Raw genomic sequence first — 16448 nt, forward strand, 5'->3', positions numbered from 1 at the left:
TTTCAATACAGTCGCGTACTTCCGCGTCGATACGTCGCACGTTATATCTAGGACCGTTTTCGACTGCCAAGTTTTTATCTTCCATCGATAGTGGGTATTAATATACTATACGACGTATGTATAATACCTATATATTATAGACCCTTGCTCATCTCGGGTAGAACGTGGGACGTTCCTTCCAAACGCGCCAATCGTATATAATAATAATATATAATATGGTCCTTTTTAAAAAAAAATACGTACCTAGTGTTCGTAACAATTTGTCTAAAAAGATTTTTTTTTTTATTTATGTACGCGTATACGTATATACTTTGTACAATTATATTATTATTATATAAGTACGAAAAAAACCTTAGACGTCGGCATCTCTCTGAAATCCGATACATTAGTACGAGTTGTACATACATACCCGAGGCAGCTGATGTTATATTATGCGGCGCGTACAACATATTATTAGCGTATTACAAGACGCATATAATGGCTGCATCGGGTTTGATTTTTCTTTAAACTGGGATTAAACGTGTAAAGAGAAATGGGGGACAATATACGGTGGGCCAGGTGCCGTGCCCTTAGTTTTGAAATGGATATATTGCGTTTATGGGACGACGCAGTAATAATAATAATAATAATAATAATAATAATATAATATCGTAATAATAACGCGTAGGCGTGTAAACTCCGGCACTGTTATCACGCGTCGACCGGATGCTGCCAGTATCCGTTGTCAGCTGTGGTCCGTCAAACCGGAACGGATATTAGGTCTATATATATAATATACCCGCCACCGGATCGATAGCAATTCGCACCACGCATAAACGCATAAATGTACATACATATATATATATAATATGGTATATTGGATATGTGAGCGGTACGACGAGACAGCGGTTGGCGGCGGAGGCGTTAAAATAACACAAGGATAAAATACGAAAGGGACGAGAGGATATTATTATTATTATTATATTCCACACGAACGGTTAAATATGTGTGCAGCTAAATCAACAAAAAAAAAAAAAAAATGAGACGAGACGAACCTCTAAAGAGGCGGCGTTTAATCGCATCGACAATCGCACATTGTCCCCGCAAGATCACTCGACATCTTGAACAGCTGTTGCCGCCGCGTTATCCCCCCATACTAACCCCCATCGTACGTACGAACGAGGGTTCTCAAAACTCGACCTGCGAGTCAAGTGCGCCCGAACAATGGCCGAGAGTTTAAAATAAAATTAATTACCCGTTCGGTATACATACACGACGCCCATTATAATAATAGCCAGTTATACCTATTATGTATACCTGAGCAGCCCATCTCCGCGGAAAATAATAAAAATATGCGTACGAAACTCACTCCGCACACGCTCGTTCCGCGCGGCCACCGTCCAGAAGTCTTCGGTATTCATTCACACACCCTCGTCGGTCTTTATGGCTAATTTTCCAGGTGTCTCATCACGATTCGTCTCGCTGGTCGCGAATAATCGATAACGCGTCGCTGTTATATTCGGACGCGATTTATAAAGAAACTAATGTCTAGCGTGTGTGCATATACACCGTAATATGGTGGGTTCTACAATGGGTCACGCCTCTTCGACGACCGTCCGAATCACGTCTGAAGTGCCTTCTATTCCGTTCATGGTTATAACTACTGCGTAAACGAAAATTATTATGAATCGCAATCACGCGTGCCTTTTACAACCACCACCGAGAAACCGTATAAATCGAATTCCTCAAACGCGCTTGCATAATACACGGCCCCTTAATATTTCATTATTAGCCAGCGCAAAGGCTTCCAGATGGAGCCGGTTATATTGTTTTGTTGATGTTGCTGAATGTGGAACAATGGGCACAATGCAGATTCGAAAGGGGAATTGGCCCGGGCGTCCCGTTGAGATAATTCTCGAATTACAAAACTGGAACAACAATAACGTATACGCGGGCAGCGAAAAAAACAACACGGTGAAAAATTAATAATACCTAAGGTAACAATGTGAAACATTTTTTTTTTTCAAATCTACATTGTTTGTTTAACCTTATAGAAGAAAAAAAAGGGTGGTATGAGAGATATATTTTTTTTCTATAACAAAAAAAAAAAAATCATGTACCTATACGCTATGTGAAGCTAGCATGTATCGATGTCCGAGATACGACAATAAAGAATTTAATAGACGGAAGAATCCGTACGAGCCAAGAGACCATATGGTCGTTTTGTGTAAACCTGATTCATATAATATTATAAACTTGAAAACTGCTGCTTGAAAAATTCTATCAGTTGCTATACTTTGATTGCAGTAGAATTAAATGAAAAAAAAAACAATTCACTTGAGAGTATTGCAATAATAGTTACCTAAGTACATGGTTACGGTCTAGGTTAGGTATTTATAGGTAAAGGTTTAATTCGCTATACTTATTTTAATTCATTCATTCTTATAATATTGTGTGCGTTCTGTGACTGTAACACTATTAATTATGTTGTTAAAATATATGCTGCGAATTTATCTGAAAGCGCAGAACGTATTATTTTGTGGATGGTTTCACGTACTCTACAAGATGATGAGGGGTTAGGGGAGGGGTGACGTGAAATGAGTCATTTACAACCTCCGTTGCTAATGAATACGTACAAACGTTTTGGTAACGACTAACGAGTTTTTCAACCTCAGTAATTTTACTCCACAGAGTATAAAAAATATTTACTTGTACATTATAACACAAATATGATCGTTTAGTATTATTATTTAATTCGATGAAATAAACAATAAATTATACGACACGGCTTAAATAAAATAAAAATAAAATTGTAAAAAGATTATTTTGCAGGTATTCATATAAATAAATATCTGACATGAGTTATTAATATTATTATGTCATTGTACACGATTACGTAGTTATGGAACAAAATTAATTTTTAAAACTTGTACACATTAATATTAACCAAACGACCTAAGTATACAATAAGCTAACCATGTTGGTATAATATATTACACTGGCTGTCGACAAAAAGTTACTAAAACCAAGTGTAGAAAATACTTTTGTAGCATGTTAAAACAACTCGCGTAATATTTAAATGTTTACCGTCTAAGGTCTGTTGTAAATAATACTTTCGTTGTTGATTATCAGTAAGCCGCGACCTTTCTGCTATAATATTGTTATGTTCTGTTCCTTTTAGATATTGTGTTTAATATAAATAAAACCACGTATGAATAAAATAATTAAAATATCATGTTTTCGGCCGAAGAGAAATTATTCATTGTCGAACGACCTTGGATCTCAATCATCTCGATAAGACGATACAAATCGGTGGCTTTGATGATTTCAAATAGTATACAATACCAGCGTGGTATAACAGACGTTATTGTTTTTACCACCGGTAAGACGAAAAAAAAACACACACACACAACAGCCATGTGTTGGACACCGGTAGTCACCGTTTCGAATATCAATCAATCAACTATACATAACAGATACGCGTTCACGTGCGTCGTGGTATAAGAATATATTTCTCTCGTTTAATCGGAACTACAGCTGCACGACATTAAGTGCCATTAAATACAAGTCGGTTTTTTTTTCTTTCTGCCGGAGTGGTGTAACCATATATCCCCTCTTTGCACGCACGTACTCACTAATCCCGGTAATGTTTACCCCCGTGCATTTAGTGCTATAAATAATAATAATAATAATGATTTTAATACACAACGCGCCGCTGAAGGGATTCCTAACGAATTAGCTTTGTTTCCGCGGCCAACCGTATCTGGATGTCTGGTTTCGAGCAGACAGCGTGTAATTACCGTGGACAGATAAAAATAAAAACACCATATATGCCATCACATATTATTATACGTACCTCCCCGAAGGTATAATTTGCCAAAACAAAACGAAACGAAAAAAAAATCCGTATGCAGATGTAAACCCTTTTCCGAGGGTGGATGACGAGGCGGGGGCTGCAGAAAGGGGGAGATACGGAAAAAAATCAACCTATACGATACGCCGTTTGCCCTCGAGCTGCGTATGCGGATGAGCAGCATTCCGAGGCAATTGAACTGAAACGATTGGCAGGCGACCGGGTGTTTAAAACGGAATACGACACTATAATATTATTATATAGTAAACGACCATAAATCGTGGTGGAACCGAACGGGCACGTACGTAGTGAAAATATTATGTATTGTTTTTAATGTCGGGATCGTAAAAATATCCGCGGTATTCGTATTGTATTGAACGAACGAGAGAAATGAAAACGAAAAATATTACACCACTATAAGGGAAGGGTATTTTACTGGATATTTTCCTATAAGACCAATAATAATTATTATCGAGTGAAAACAATATATATTTGAACGGCTTAGGATGGTTTGTGCAAATTGTACAATATTATAATATATTACATTATTATATTTTGAGTCTTTTTCAAGAGAAATACTTGGCAGAAATATTTATTACCCGAGTATTATATTTATACAGTATACCGTATTCCGAATGAACTATAATTGCGTTATGAATAATGCGAACATTATTGATAAAGTACAAAATTTGGCTAATTGAATTATACGCTTGGTTGTGATATTTAGTATATCCCACGAGACCGCGTTACCTCCATAATTAATTTTGCTCATATTTCAATCATAACATGTAAAATGATAAAAATGACACACAACATGTTCGAATGGTAATATAATGTAGATACTTTTACGATTCAATGGATTTGACATTGTGCACAACGTACCGTTGGGACGGGCATTTTTACGGATATTTACAATTTATTAAGGTTCGTGTAGAAAAAAAAGATCAAACGCCTGCCTACCTGGATTTTTTAAGAAATATTTTGGATTTACGCTCAGTCTCCGTCGTGTAAGAATAGTTTGAGTAGGATTACAACCCTCATTCAACACATATTGGCCATAGACATTTCTAATCGGATTTAAAATCTAATGATATTCGATCAACCGTTATCACTTTTTAAACGATTGTCCTTTTACTATACCTATTACCATTCTTATGAATGCCCAAAATAATTGAAAATCATTGTAATTTTTCGCTTGAATTATTATAAATGAAAATTGTAGTTTCGTTACCAATACAATTGGTTTAAAGAAATGGTATCTACCCGTTTGCAGCCGTAATAAAATAAATTTTCAAAAAATTCTTCAATTAATATTTTTTAATAAGTTTAGAATAACTATTGGCAATATGTTCAACGTTCATTATCAATTGCATATTAATTGTTATAATATTTTTTGTTTATTTATATTATTATTATAATATTTATTATTAAAACTAATTTATAGTAAACTTGGCCGATTACGATAATTTAAATAAAGTAAATACCAAACTCTATATTATTTAATATTTATATTCAACGAACTAGTTTGGGCGGAAATAAAACTATATAAAAATGAATCCAAATATTTTAACACGGAAATTGTGTATATATATATTTCGAATCTTACCTACGATAAACTGTACAATTTAGCGAGAAACGCACATTAGGCAAAATCTCACGATGTCTTGATGCAAACCATATGGTTGTGTAGTACAAAGTTCAAAACCGGATTGGCCATCGGCGCTTTACAAATATCTCTGAATATAGAATTCGACCTTGCACGAAAATTTAAATCCAACTACTACTACTTCTATACTACTATTCCTACGACTAGATACTAATATTACTACTGTGCTTTGCGAGAAATTTCGTTGTTTTTTTTAATTGACAGCCGACCATTGTCCGTTCAAAATTTCCCACGGTACCCTCACGTCCCTGTTAGCAATGATATACTGACAATAATAATAATTATTATTATTATCGTCATCATTATTATGCACACGGTCCATTGTCTTCTATTAGTTTTCGCCCGGGAGTCATCCGATCAGCTGTGACCATCGTCGTTGTATTTTACAGCGGTGACGGACGTAACAATGTTTGACGGCCTGACACTCGGTCGTCGACCAGTGTCGCCGCGGCCGTCTCATCTTATCGGCCACCATTGTATTACGACGTGTTTGTATATTACATTATAGCACAGACAATGCGCTTGTTAATCTGAACACTTACCTGTAAAACAAAAGAATACAAAAATATCAGTATCATCCGAAGCTCCGGGGCACCCATTGTCAGGTCGAAAATATTATCAAATACTCCCCCGCCTGCACCCTGCCGAAAACCGCATTCTTCTTATTGTACACATAGCTTTATTTTGTTTTTTTTACATACAGGGTGTTTCAATCATAAAAAAATAAACCAAAATAAATAACTAATCCTTTGATCGGAGCCGTCAATCTCAGGTAAAATCCTACTCTTGCACGGAGACATGCGGCGATCGTAATCGTCGGCAATGGCTTTGGTTTGTATAGCACCAACAGTATAGATATTATCGTACCTATAACTATACCTTAATTTCTGAATTAGAAAATAATAATATTACGATGTGTTGGTTTTTTTACTCTTCTAAGCGTAATGGTTTTTATTTTGTTTTTATTGTTAGATGATTTACAGTCAACCGTACAATGCGGTCAATTAATGGCTCTTCCCGTTTAGGTCTACCTCGAAACGCACGACTCCACATACACAGTACACACTACACACACATTCATTCAATATTTATTCTTTGATTCCATTTTTTGTACACTAGGTACCTATATGCTTGTATCAATATACATAATATATTAGAATGTTTCTCACGTTAAATAACGGAACTTGAACTAAAAACTAGGTGATTATTAAGTTATTATGTACTATTGTTATTTTTTATTATTATAGTTGTGTGTAAGCACAAATAGACATATTATTGTTCCTAAGGTTAGGAGGTATCAATAAGTATCAATAATAACTTATGTGACAAAGTCTAAACAAACAAAATAAATACCTCAATAAAAAATATTGTTTTATCATATCATAAATTAAAATAGTTAAAATATATAATATAAGTCTGGAATGCCAAACATTTTTTAAAAATATTTTATTAAACTTATAAAACGTATTGTAATATATTATTGTATTTTTGAATTGAGATTAGGAATATGATATAAAATATTTAAATTGCAATTTCAATAGAAATATTATATGAATTAGATTTTCCAACTTACGACTTTTTCTCCCCTTTTTGATTTAATGAAGCTAGGGATTTAAAATCCCCAGAGATCGATTTTATCTATAACTCGATTTTACGTCCCGTTGGGCAATCGTTGATAGAAATGCATGTATGTATAATATTGTACATTCAAAATTGATATAAATCTCGCACATCTATAAAACATGATATTTTATTCTTCTGAGTTTCTTATTGATGTGTACCAAAAAAAAAAGGTGACATATAAATATTGACCCTATTTCTCAGCTAGCAAAGCTCAACCGTATCACTCACACGAAGTACAACACAAGCATTTCGACTTGTCAAAACTGTAATAATATTCGCCCGCCGGTCGATAAAAGTAAAACGGATTTATAACAGAGATTGTTAAAAAATCGATAATAAGTAAAAACGATGACGATGATTTTTTTAGAAACAAAAACACAACAACCAATAAAGGCGTCGATCGCTTACCATACGGTGGATATCCAAGTATCATGCTTTTCATCAATCACGGTGGTTTAGATCAATAGTAACAGTGAACATAGCACGATACGCACGCGAGACGATGTTTAAATTATTTTAACAAGAACGAGACGTAAACGGCGATCGTTCGGGAATATAATATTATAAGACTATACTATTATTCGAGGAGAACAAAAAAAAAAAAAAATAAAGAAAGAAACACGAAACCCGAAAAACGAAATTTGATTTCGGACGCGGAGACCACGACGGACGACGACGAACTCGAACGAATGGTGCGCGCGGCAGGGCGACGTTAAACTAACTGACTGGATACGCGCCGGGACAGCGGACGGCGGCGGCACTGGTTTCGGCGGTGAGAACGTTAGTAATAATAATACGACGAGGACCGCGCGGTGCGCGAGAGTGCGCGCGGGTCCCTCTCTTGTTGTGCCACTCGTAAAAACCGTCTCCCGTTTTGTACAGCAGGAATAGGGTGAAGACAAGTGAAACGGTCAGGGCAGGGCGCCGCCTGGTTCGGCGATGTGTTCGGCGGGTGGGGGGGGGGGGGGGGGCAGTGGCGACAATGGCCAATGCTGACAATGTTTTACCTCGGCTGCAAGATGGGAAAATCAAAAATCAAATCCTAAGTGCGTGTCCGGGCAACGCGTTTTGGTCCGGGGGGGGGGGGGGGAGAGGTTTTATACGCTGAACAGATTTGACCTGCGGCGTCAAAGGTATTCAAAAGTACGGTGAAAAAAAAAAAAACCAACGAATGTGGTTTGGAAAACGTTTGTAAAAGTAAACTAAAAAAAAAAAAAACAAAAATATATTTATGATATAAATAAAAACAAGAAACGTAGGTAGATTTAGTAGGTACGTAGGTACATTAATTATTATATTAATATAATATTGTTAGTTTTGCGCAATACGTGCAGGTCTTGTAATTATTATTCAAACGTTTGAATCCGATGAACAATATGAAACCAGACATTCCTCATAATTATTGTTAATATTGACTAATAATAATAATTGCTTGTTACGATAAGATGATAAAATAGTAAATTATTATTCAGTATTCATTTGATATTTTGATTCGTACGCTATATTATAATATACTAGTATTCTTTATTGTTCGACAACCTATTATTATATATATATTTAATGCATATGTTATTATAGTGTTAAACTCTTACCAAATTATATAAATCCAATTAAGATATTTTTTGTTCCAATTATCTTTTAACAAAATCCTTATAATGTTAACGATTGTTTTAATGTTTATTTAAGATTAAATCGAAAAAAAACCAAGAGACTAAGAAAACATTAGTAATAGCAATTTAATTACAATAATAATAATATATTAACGACGACGATATTAAATATATATTAAATAAAATTCAATTGAATAGCTAAACATCCATTACCATAGTCCATAAAGAATGTAAAATAAACAGACGAACAAACAAATGTATATTAAAACACAATATCGGTAATTGATTATTTTAAAATAATATTTCACAAACGGGCTTTTAACTATTCATTTTTAATCCATTAAAGTGCATATTTTTGTAGTTGGCAAAATAAATAATCTGCGTACAATTCCCTCTGAAATGTACGAAATTGAAATGCTACACAGAAAAATCTATACATTATAGGCGCCTGTTATTCCGTGTATTTTATGAATAGATTAAGAGTATAATATACAATATTTTACTAATATAATTGCATACTGAAGGTATTCTAAAATTCCAATATTACCCATTTCGGCCATAAGCATTCACAAATAATGATATTGAATACTGATTTTCCAATTTAGTACTTAAATTCAATAAAAAATGTTTACAGAGGACTCAGGGGTTTTATGGTCTCTCAAGAACTGTGAAAAATGTTGCTGACGCACATTATTGTGTGTTTGGAGTGCATTTGCTGGCGACTAAAAACACCCTTAGGATCAGATTAGTCTTCGATAGCGATCCACGAGCGTTTATTATTACCTGAACTGTCAAGGGGAGGAGGACACAAGGATATCTGTGGCCGATCTAGAAAGGACACAGTCATGCGCCTCTCGCTGTGGCGCGTAGCACACACGTATACCGTGAAAAAAAGGAAGACCGTATCTGTGTAAAAAAAAATAAAAGTAATATATATATTTTATATATTTTATACGTTTTCTTTATTATACACACACACACACACATATATATATATATATAAAAATAAAAGTATAAGGCCTTTAATCCATGACGCCGGACAATGGGTTCGACACACGACCGATAATATAATGGAGACATCAATATTTTATCCTATATAACGGTCTGCAGTGTGCGTTGTATAAAACGCGTTGCCACGCGATGATATCATCTGCAGCAGTACGCGCAAGCAATCGCGCAGTGTCTGAGCGTTTGCGAATCCGATATTTTCTGCACTTCGACATATGGACCGCTATCGTCTTTACATTTTTTATTTTATTTTTATCCGACATCTTTACCATAATAATAGGTCGTATGTCACCGAGATTGTGCGGCAGGCGCATATGCTTATATTATATTATATTATATATTTGTATGATATTATTATTATTATTATTATACTATTATTATGCATTCACGGTGGAATTGAATAATAATAAAAAAAAAAAAAATAATGCATGTGAGGGGGTTCGCAAACCGATGCTCCAGACCATCATCGTGTTATTGTAATATAATAATAATAATAATAATGAACTAGGAGTTGTATAGCGACGTGTGTTGGCCATACATTAGGGCTAGGACGTTCGGTCACTATACCGCGTTATTTTATATAAGAATCTAAAACCATCCATCTTATTACTAATGTTCATTACTATATGTTAAAAACCAACTTCTACATTCTTATTTGCACCTCCATGCTGTAGAAAAAACAGTCACTTGTATACCTACCACTCTTCACTCCAATATCATTCCAATCCAAATACGCTTATTGTACATTTTATATGTTGTATAGATTGAGTAAACATGAATAATAGTTTAAAATATATATATATATATATTATATACGAGTCAGTATACTATAAGGTCAGTGTGGATTTAGCTTTGAAATCTCTCTGGCAGAAGATCGCTTTAATATTTAGACTGTCCGCCGGAAAGAAACAAAACCAGCCGGATACCTGGAGACCACTTAAAGCGTAGAACTACGGGATGACAATAAAACGGATACTTGAGCAATTTCGCTGACTACTGAAAAAATAAAATAAATACGAAACAAAAAGAAACTGTTTGACTACAGACAAACGTCGGCTCAAAGGGTATATAGTTTGATCTGACTAAATGAAATACCACGGCGAAAGTATACGATTTATATTTTATATATTACTTTTTAAATGTCCTTTATTCTTATTAATTACTAGAGTTGAGTGAAGTGAAATCCTAGGTAATAAAAAAAAAATTAACCTCTTAGACTTTAATACATAGTATATACTTTAATAGCTATACTGGCACCGCACTCTGTAACGAATGCCCAAATCATTATTTTTAAAACTAATTATTATCTACTTCTATTGAAACATGAGGATTTCTACTCTGACCAACGATATAACTTTAATGATTTATTAGATTTAAATATAAGTACAACTGATTATAAATTTAATAACATGCAACTCAAAATCCATGTTTAGGTATTAAAAAATATTTATCGGTGTTTAAAATCTAAATAGCAATAATTAACAGACGATATGTTATGAAAACAAACGAAATATAATAATTGTTATTATTCATTACGATATATTTTTATTTTAATAATATACCGAGTGATTCTTTTATCATGATAACCACTCATTATTTCAAAAAGTATTTATGCGTTTGAAAATATTTTCAGTAACATTAATAAGTGGCTCATTATAAAAAAATCACCCCGTGCATTATAATTATATATCTCTAATAAATTATTATTTTATTTGTGTTTTTATTATGTTATTGCTTATTGTGCTTATTGATAAATGTATAAAAACAAACAATATATTTTTACTTTTAGACAAAAATATATAAAGCAGAAATAACAGTTTAACTATATATGCAATGCTTTGTTTGTGTTCAACCTATGCATATAATATATTATGTACACTATAGGTATAGTACATAATCTAAACTCAGTAATCGCGTCCTGCAGGATAGGTCCGTCGATAAATTAGATTTCCAATCTCTATATACAGATCCTGTGCGTATTATTTACGGATGTGACGGAATTTCTCGAAGGCCCCTCCCTCCATCCCCCGCCCGACCACCACTGTCCACCACGGCCGCTAAAAACGGTCTGGTCGGATGACACGAATAAAATCGGGCTCACGTCATAGTCGGTAGGAATGAATGCGGGTAGGGGAGGTCGAATATTGTTGGACGGGTCATGAAATAAATGACCCGTAGAAAAGACCACCCCACCACCGCCAGCATCACTGAATTCAATCGGACGGGGCCACGAGAAAAATACCCTCTCCGCCGCCGGTCCCATCCTTCGTCCTGCGTGTATCCCACCGCGAAGGCAATATTTCGAAGAAAAGAAAAAACCCCGAGGATAGGAGATGAGGAGGAAAAAAAATAAAAATGGTATATAATCTTAAATGGAAAACCGATGATGGATGTTTGTCGGGATATTAGCATCGGATGGCCGGCGAAGTGCAACCGGGAAAGAGCCTCTGCAGGTCGGGACGCGCGTGTGTGTGTGAGCTCACTCATCATCCGCATGTCATCGATCCATCATGTACCCCGGGGGTGACGACAAATCCGTAATCGCTGCGATATATACCCCTATCCGGGCAACCTTCCCACTACCCGCCACCCGATCACTCGTACACCAGGACGATACCGTTTCTATATAATATTATATATATACACACAATGTATGTGCCGTATGCGAGAACGACGCACCCTCGTCGAGGATCGAAAAAAAAAAAAAACATTTTTCTCCCTTTTTTGAATATTATACACATTGTACACGCGTAGTATGGCTGTGCCAACTCAGATGAAAACATATCGTTTGTAACCGATATTATTAGGGAGCCGAAACCTGTATGGATATTATTATTATTATTATTATTATTATTGTATTATAGATCCGCAATTGTGTTTGAGTGTAATATATGCCTGCAGTGTAGCATCAGCGACTACAAAATATAAACGAGTACGAGACCGAGTGTGTGACCGAGAGAGAAAAGAGTGAGTGAGAGAGAGAGAGAGAGTGGTGAGGAGGGAGAGCATGGAGAATAATACAGTCGACCGGCTGCCGGAGAGTTTGGCATAATGCTATTATGTACATTTGACCACAAAAATGCGAATGAGACAATACGCAATGTTTATTCAATAGTATCCTCACGAATTCGGCTTTAAACACAAACATTTGAAAACATTTCAACCAGCGTGACAATACTGCTGTTGTCGGAAAAATGCGTGACCGAGTGCAAATACACAATGTTATTATTATTTTGTTCTAAAATGTTCACGAGAAAATCGTTTTCACCCAAACGGTAAACGCTGTTTTTACGAGATACAACAAAATACGATAAAAATAGTAGGTTCATACAATGTATAATGGTATAATAATTGTGTGTGTAATCGTAGTTGTTTTAATCACTGTGAACACGTACTATACAAGTAATAATTACATAGTGTCCCTACGTTATTATCCGTCTTCACAGCACGCCGAACGTATAATAATATTATAATAAAATATCGAGAAAATAATACAAACGCCAACAATAGCGTAGACGGACAAAACAGTTTACAAAACATCTTGTTTCGTTATTATTATTATTATTATAATTTTTTTTATCTAATTTGTAACCACGTGCGGCCGTGTTATACTCGTCTTTACGGTTTAATGCATTTACAAAGAATCTGTTTATCTGTCATCTGTAGATATTAGGCAGGTACGTCTTCCGATAAAGACTCACAAAATCTGTTTGAGAAAAAAAAACTACTCGCAATAGTCAAGCTTTGTTTTTTTTTTTGTGAGCACGTGAAATACATATAAAACTTAATTTTACATGCCCTCGTAATATATGCGTTGGTGTAACAAATAGAAGTGTTTTGCATATTATAACCACATCGCTTATTATTATATACGTGTGCAATAATTGTTTATGTAAAAACATTAATTTAAATTAAAAATATCATATTATCATTTTCGTGACTTGGGTACATTCATTAGAAAAATAAAATATTAGTATTGTAGATAGTCAAAAAGAAAAATATTGTTAATAAGACGTATAATGTGTAAGTACTAACTTATATTTAATAAAATTAATTTTTTTTTTTTTCCCCCACCCGGGCATGACAAATACCTACGGGTGCCCAAATTAAAAATTCTGCCAAAACAAATCACGAGTAAACAAATCTACAGTACCCCCTCCCTGCAGTACCATAGGCTAATGACCTAAGTAGTCGAAGCCTTAACCCAAAATAATAAAAAAAAAATTAATTTTTTAATTATCCTAGTGAATATTTTGAACGTATCTTTACAGGCGCTTTTATTTTATTATTATAATATCTATCCAACAGGTTATAATTTCTTTGGATTTAGAGTTCTATTTATATTTGAATATACAAATTACGAACATTTAGATTTTCAGTATACAAACAAATTTATCGTCATATCTATTAGTTTTTGGAATTTTTATAGATGATAACATTTTATACTAACATATTTTAAACATGACATTTTTATTAATTTATTTTTATGTAAAGGCAAAATATTAAACAGAAAACATGATTATTATTAAATTGAGATAGTAAAGTTTTACGGCGGGCCATTCCGCGTAGCCGTTGGTTTTCGTTTTGAAATTATAATCTCAAAGATAAATATATAGATGTTGAACGGGGATTTTGGAGTTGGCGAGAGGGGTAGCATATGAAAACTGCTAACACGTGTAGGTATACGCGTTATACTTTTATAAAAATTAGAACAAGCGTGTTGTTAAACCTTTAGGATAGTGTGCGCTTAATTTTCGGATTTTTATTACGGCTGACGTAAATTTGTAATAATATTATTATGTAAATGTTATATTTGTTTTAACAGCATACAGAAATGAGCGTACACGAGTGTCGGAGTGTGCATATATATATATACATAGGTATACGCGTATGCCATTCGTTGTATGTAGCGCTTTTTGCCAAGTGCAATTGTTTAACTAGAAATTTGCATACATTAGAGGGCAGTTCGGTGAATCGTCAGAATGAAAATTAATTTAATTAAAAAGGCAGGCGCTGGAGGTGATAAAGTATGAACACTCGCTATTTGATTTTCTACCCCCTAACCCGATGGTGATGAACAATAATATTCGCAGGCAACCAAGTGGTGGCGTGACATTTTCTCTGCTAGGTAAATACAATACAATAATAATAATGAAGAAAAATAAACAAATCCCAAGGCGTTACCTCTGAATATTGTAATAATATTGTACGACGACGTTGTTGCGTGCGCGGTCGCTTCTGCAGCTAACCGAACACGTTTTTATATATTTTTTTTTTATTTTTATACCTATTCAGATCGCAATTGGCAAGTTTTTCTACAATCTCCCTCTCTGTCTTTCTATCTATGTGTCCATCTATATTATATTTCTCTCTCCGTTACATTTTGCGGGACGACGCATTCCTTCTGACGGGAACTCGCGTATGCGCGCGCCCCACGAAGCTTTACGTACAATCACCTCTCGACATCTCGGGCCGATGAGGTGGTGTGAAGGTAGAGGTGACGTGGAGGTGGAGGGGCCAGGATAATGCAAATCTCCTAGCACTACAGCCGTGGGTCGCCATCGTCCGTTTATAATAATATGTGGAGTTTGGAAGGCTCCGGACGTCCGGTCTGCGCTGGTACAGCGTTGACGTAACAATGATATTGTATGTCCGGTCGGTTCTGAATCGGATCTCCAGCGGGCAAGTCCTCGGTAGTCATTAGTCCATCGTCCGCCACATGATGGCCGAACGCGGTGAATGCGCATGGTATGCATATTATTATTATAAATATTATTATACACTTTAGGCGATTACAATATTATTCACTTGTATAATATGCAGAATACGTACACAATGGACGACCGTGAATCGACGATATTTTTAATGGCGGCATCACAAAGTCTCCATTCTTATATATAAAATGCGTTGACGTCGCTGTATATATTGTAATTCGTCCCAACAGACGATTGCTGGGATAAAAGAAAAAAAAACATTAACATAGACGAGTACCTACGTTTCAAACGATTGTCGTTACAAATGACACGAATATAATGAAGTAAGCTCTTGACAATTTGGTAGATATATATTATATTTTATACTGTATAATATAGTAGGTAGCAAAAGTCTTTGACTATAGTACCAAAGATCGAAATATTATATTTGATTATATAGCAATATTGTACTTCGTAGACAAATCGTAACCAATCAAAATAAGTGCTATGGATTTTAATGATAAAAACACAATCGTTTCTTTATAAAATATTGTATGTAGGTACATAGTGTATGACTAGTCTTTATCAAAACATATCCATCTGCATCACGGATACTCCTAACGGTAATATCGCATTGTCTGCGACTTGCGTCTTATTGACTAAGCCAAGAACGTGGAATGTTCGCTTGTATCATTCATTTCGTCGATTTATCTATATTATTTTAAATATGTTAGCCTGCGGCCGATGTAAACTTCAGTAGGTAGTACCTATAACGGCCAACACACGCAACTAATTGCAGTCGTTTCAATCCAGACATACCTAAATATTTAGATTGTCGTTAGATATTCGTCAAGTTTTATGGACAACTGCGTACATTCTGTCCCATTCACATTATAATAAAATGATATCGTATATACATTGGGTGTATTCCGATTTCCAATCGATAAATATTGAATACTATTATAATTGACCTCGCGAATGATTGTTGAAACAATATAAGTACTATTTATGCAAAC

General features: G+C 34.8%; 1 protein-coding gene across 4 annotated transcripts in view; it reads right to left on the reverse strand.

Annotated features, from left to right (window-relative positions):
- The window catches only part of LOC132942072 (teneurin-m), a 68784-nt gene extending 60877 nt beyond the window's left edge, over positions 1 to 7907 (reverse strand). For 2 of the 4 annotated variants that reach the window (XM_061010373.1, XM_061010372.1), the window contains exon 1: positions 7530 to 7907. In XM_061010373.1, the coding sequence (XP_060866356.1) occupies positions 7530 to 7563 (34 nt within the window). In that variant the 5' untranslated portion in view covers positions 7564 to 7907. The remainder of the gene's footprint in view (positions 1 to 7529) is intronic. The other 2 variants (XM_061010374.1, XM_061010375.1) reach the window with 2 other exon arrangements.
- Positions 7908 to 16448: the final 8541 nt, after the last annotated feature.

This window comes from Metopolophium dirhodum, chromosome 3 (assembly GCF_019925205.1).
Source record: "Metopolophium dirhodum isolate CAU chromosome 3, ASM1992520v1, whole genome shotgun sequence".
Classification (NCBI taxonomy): domain Eukaryota; kingdom Metazoa; phylum Arthropoda; class Insecta; order Hemiptera; family Aphididae; genus Metopolophium; species Metopolophium dirhodum.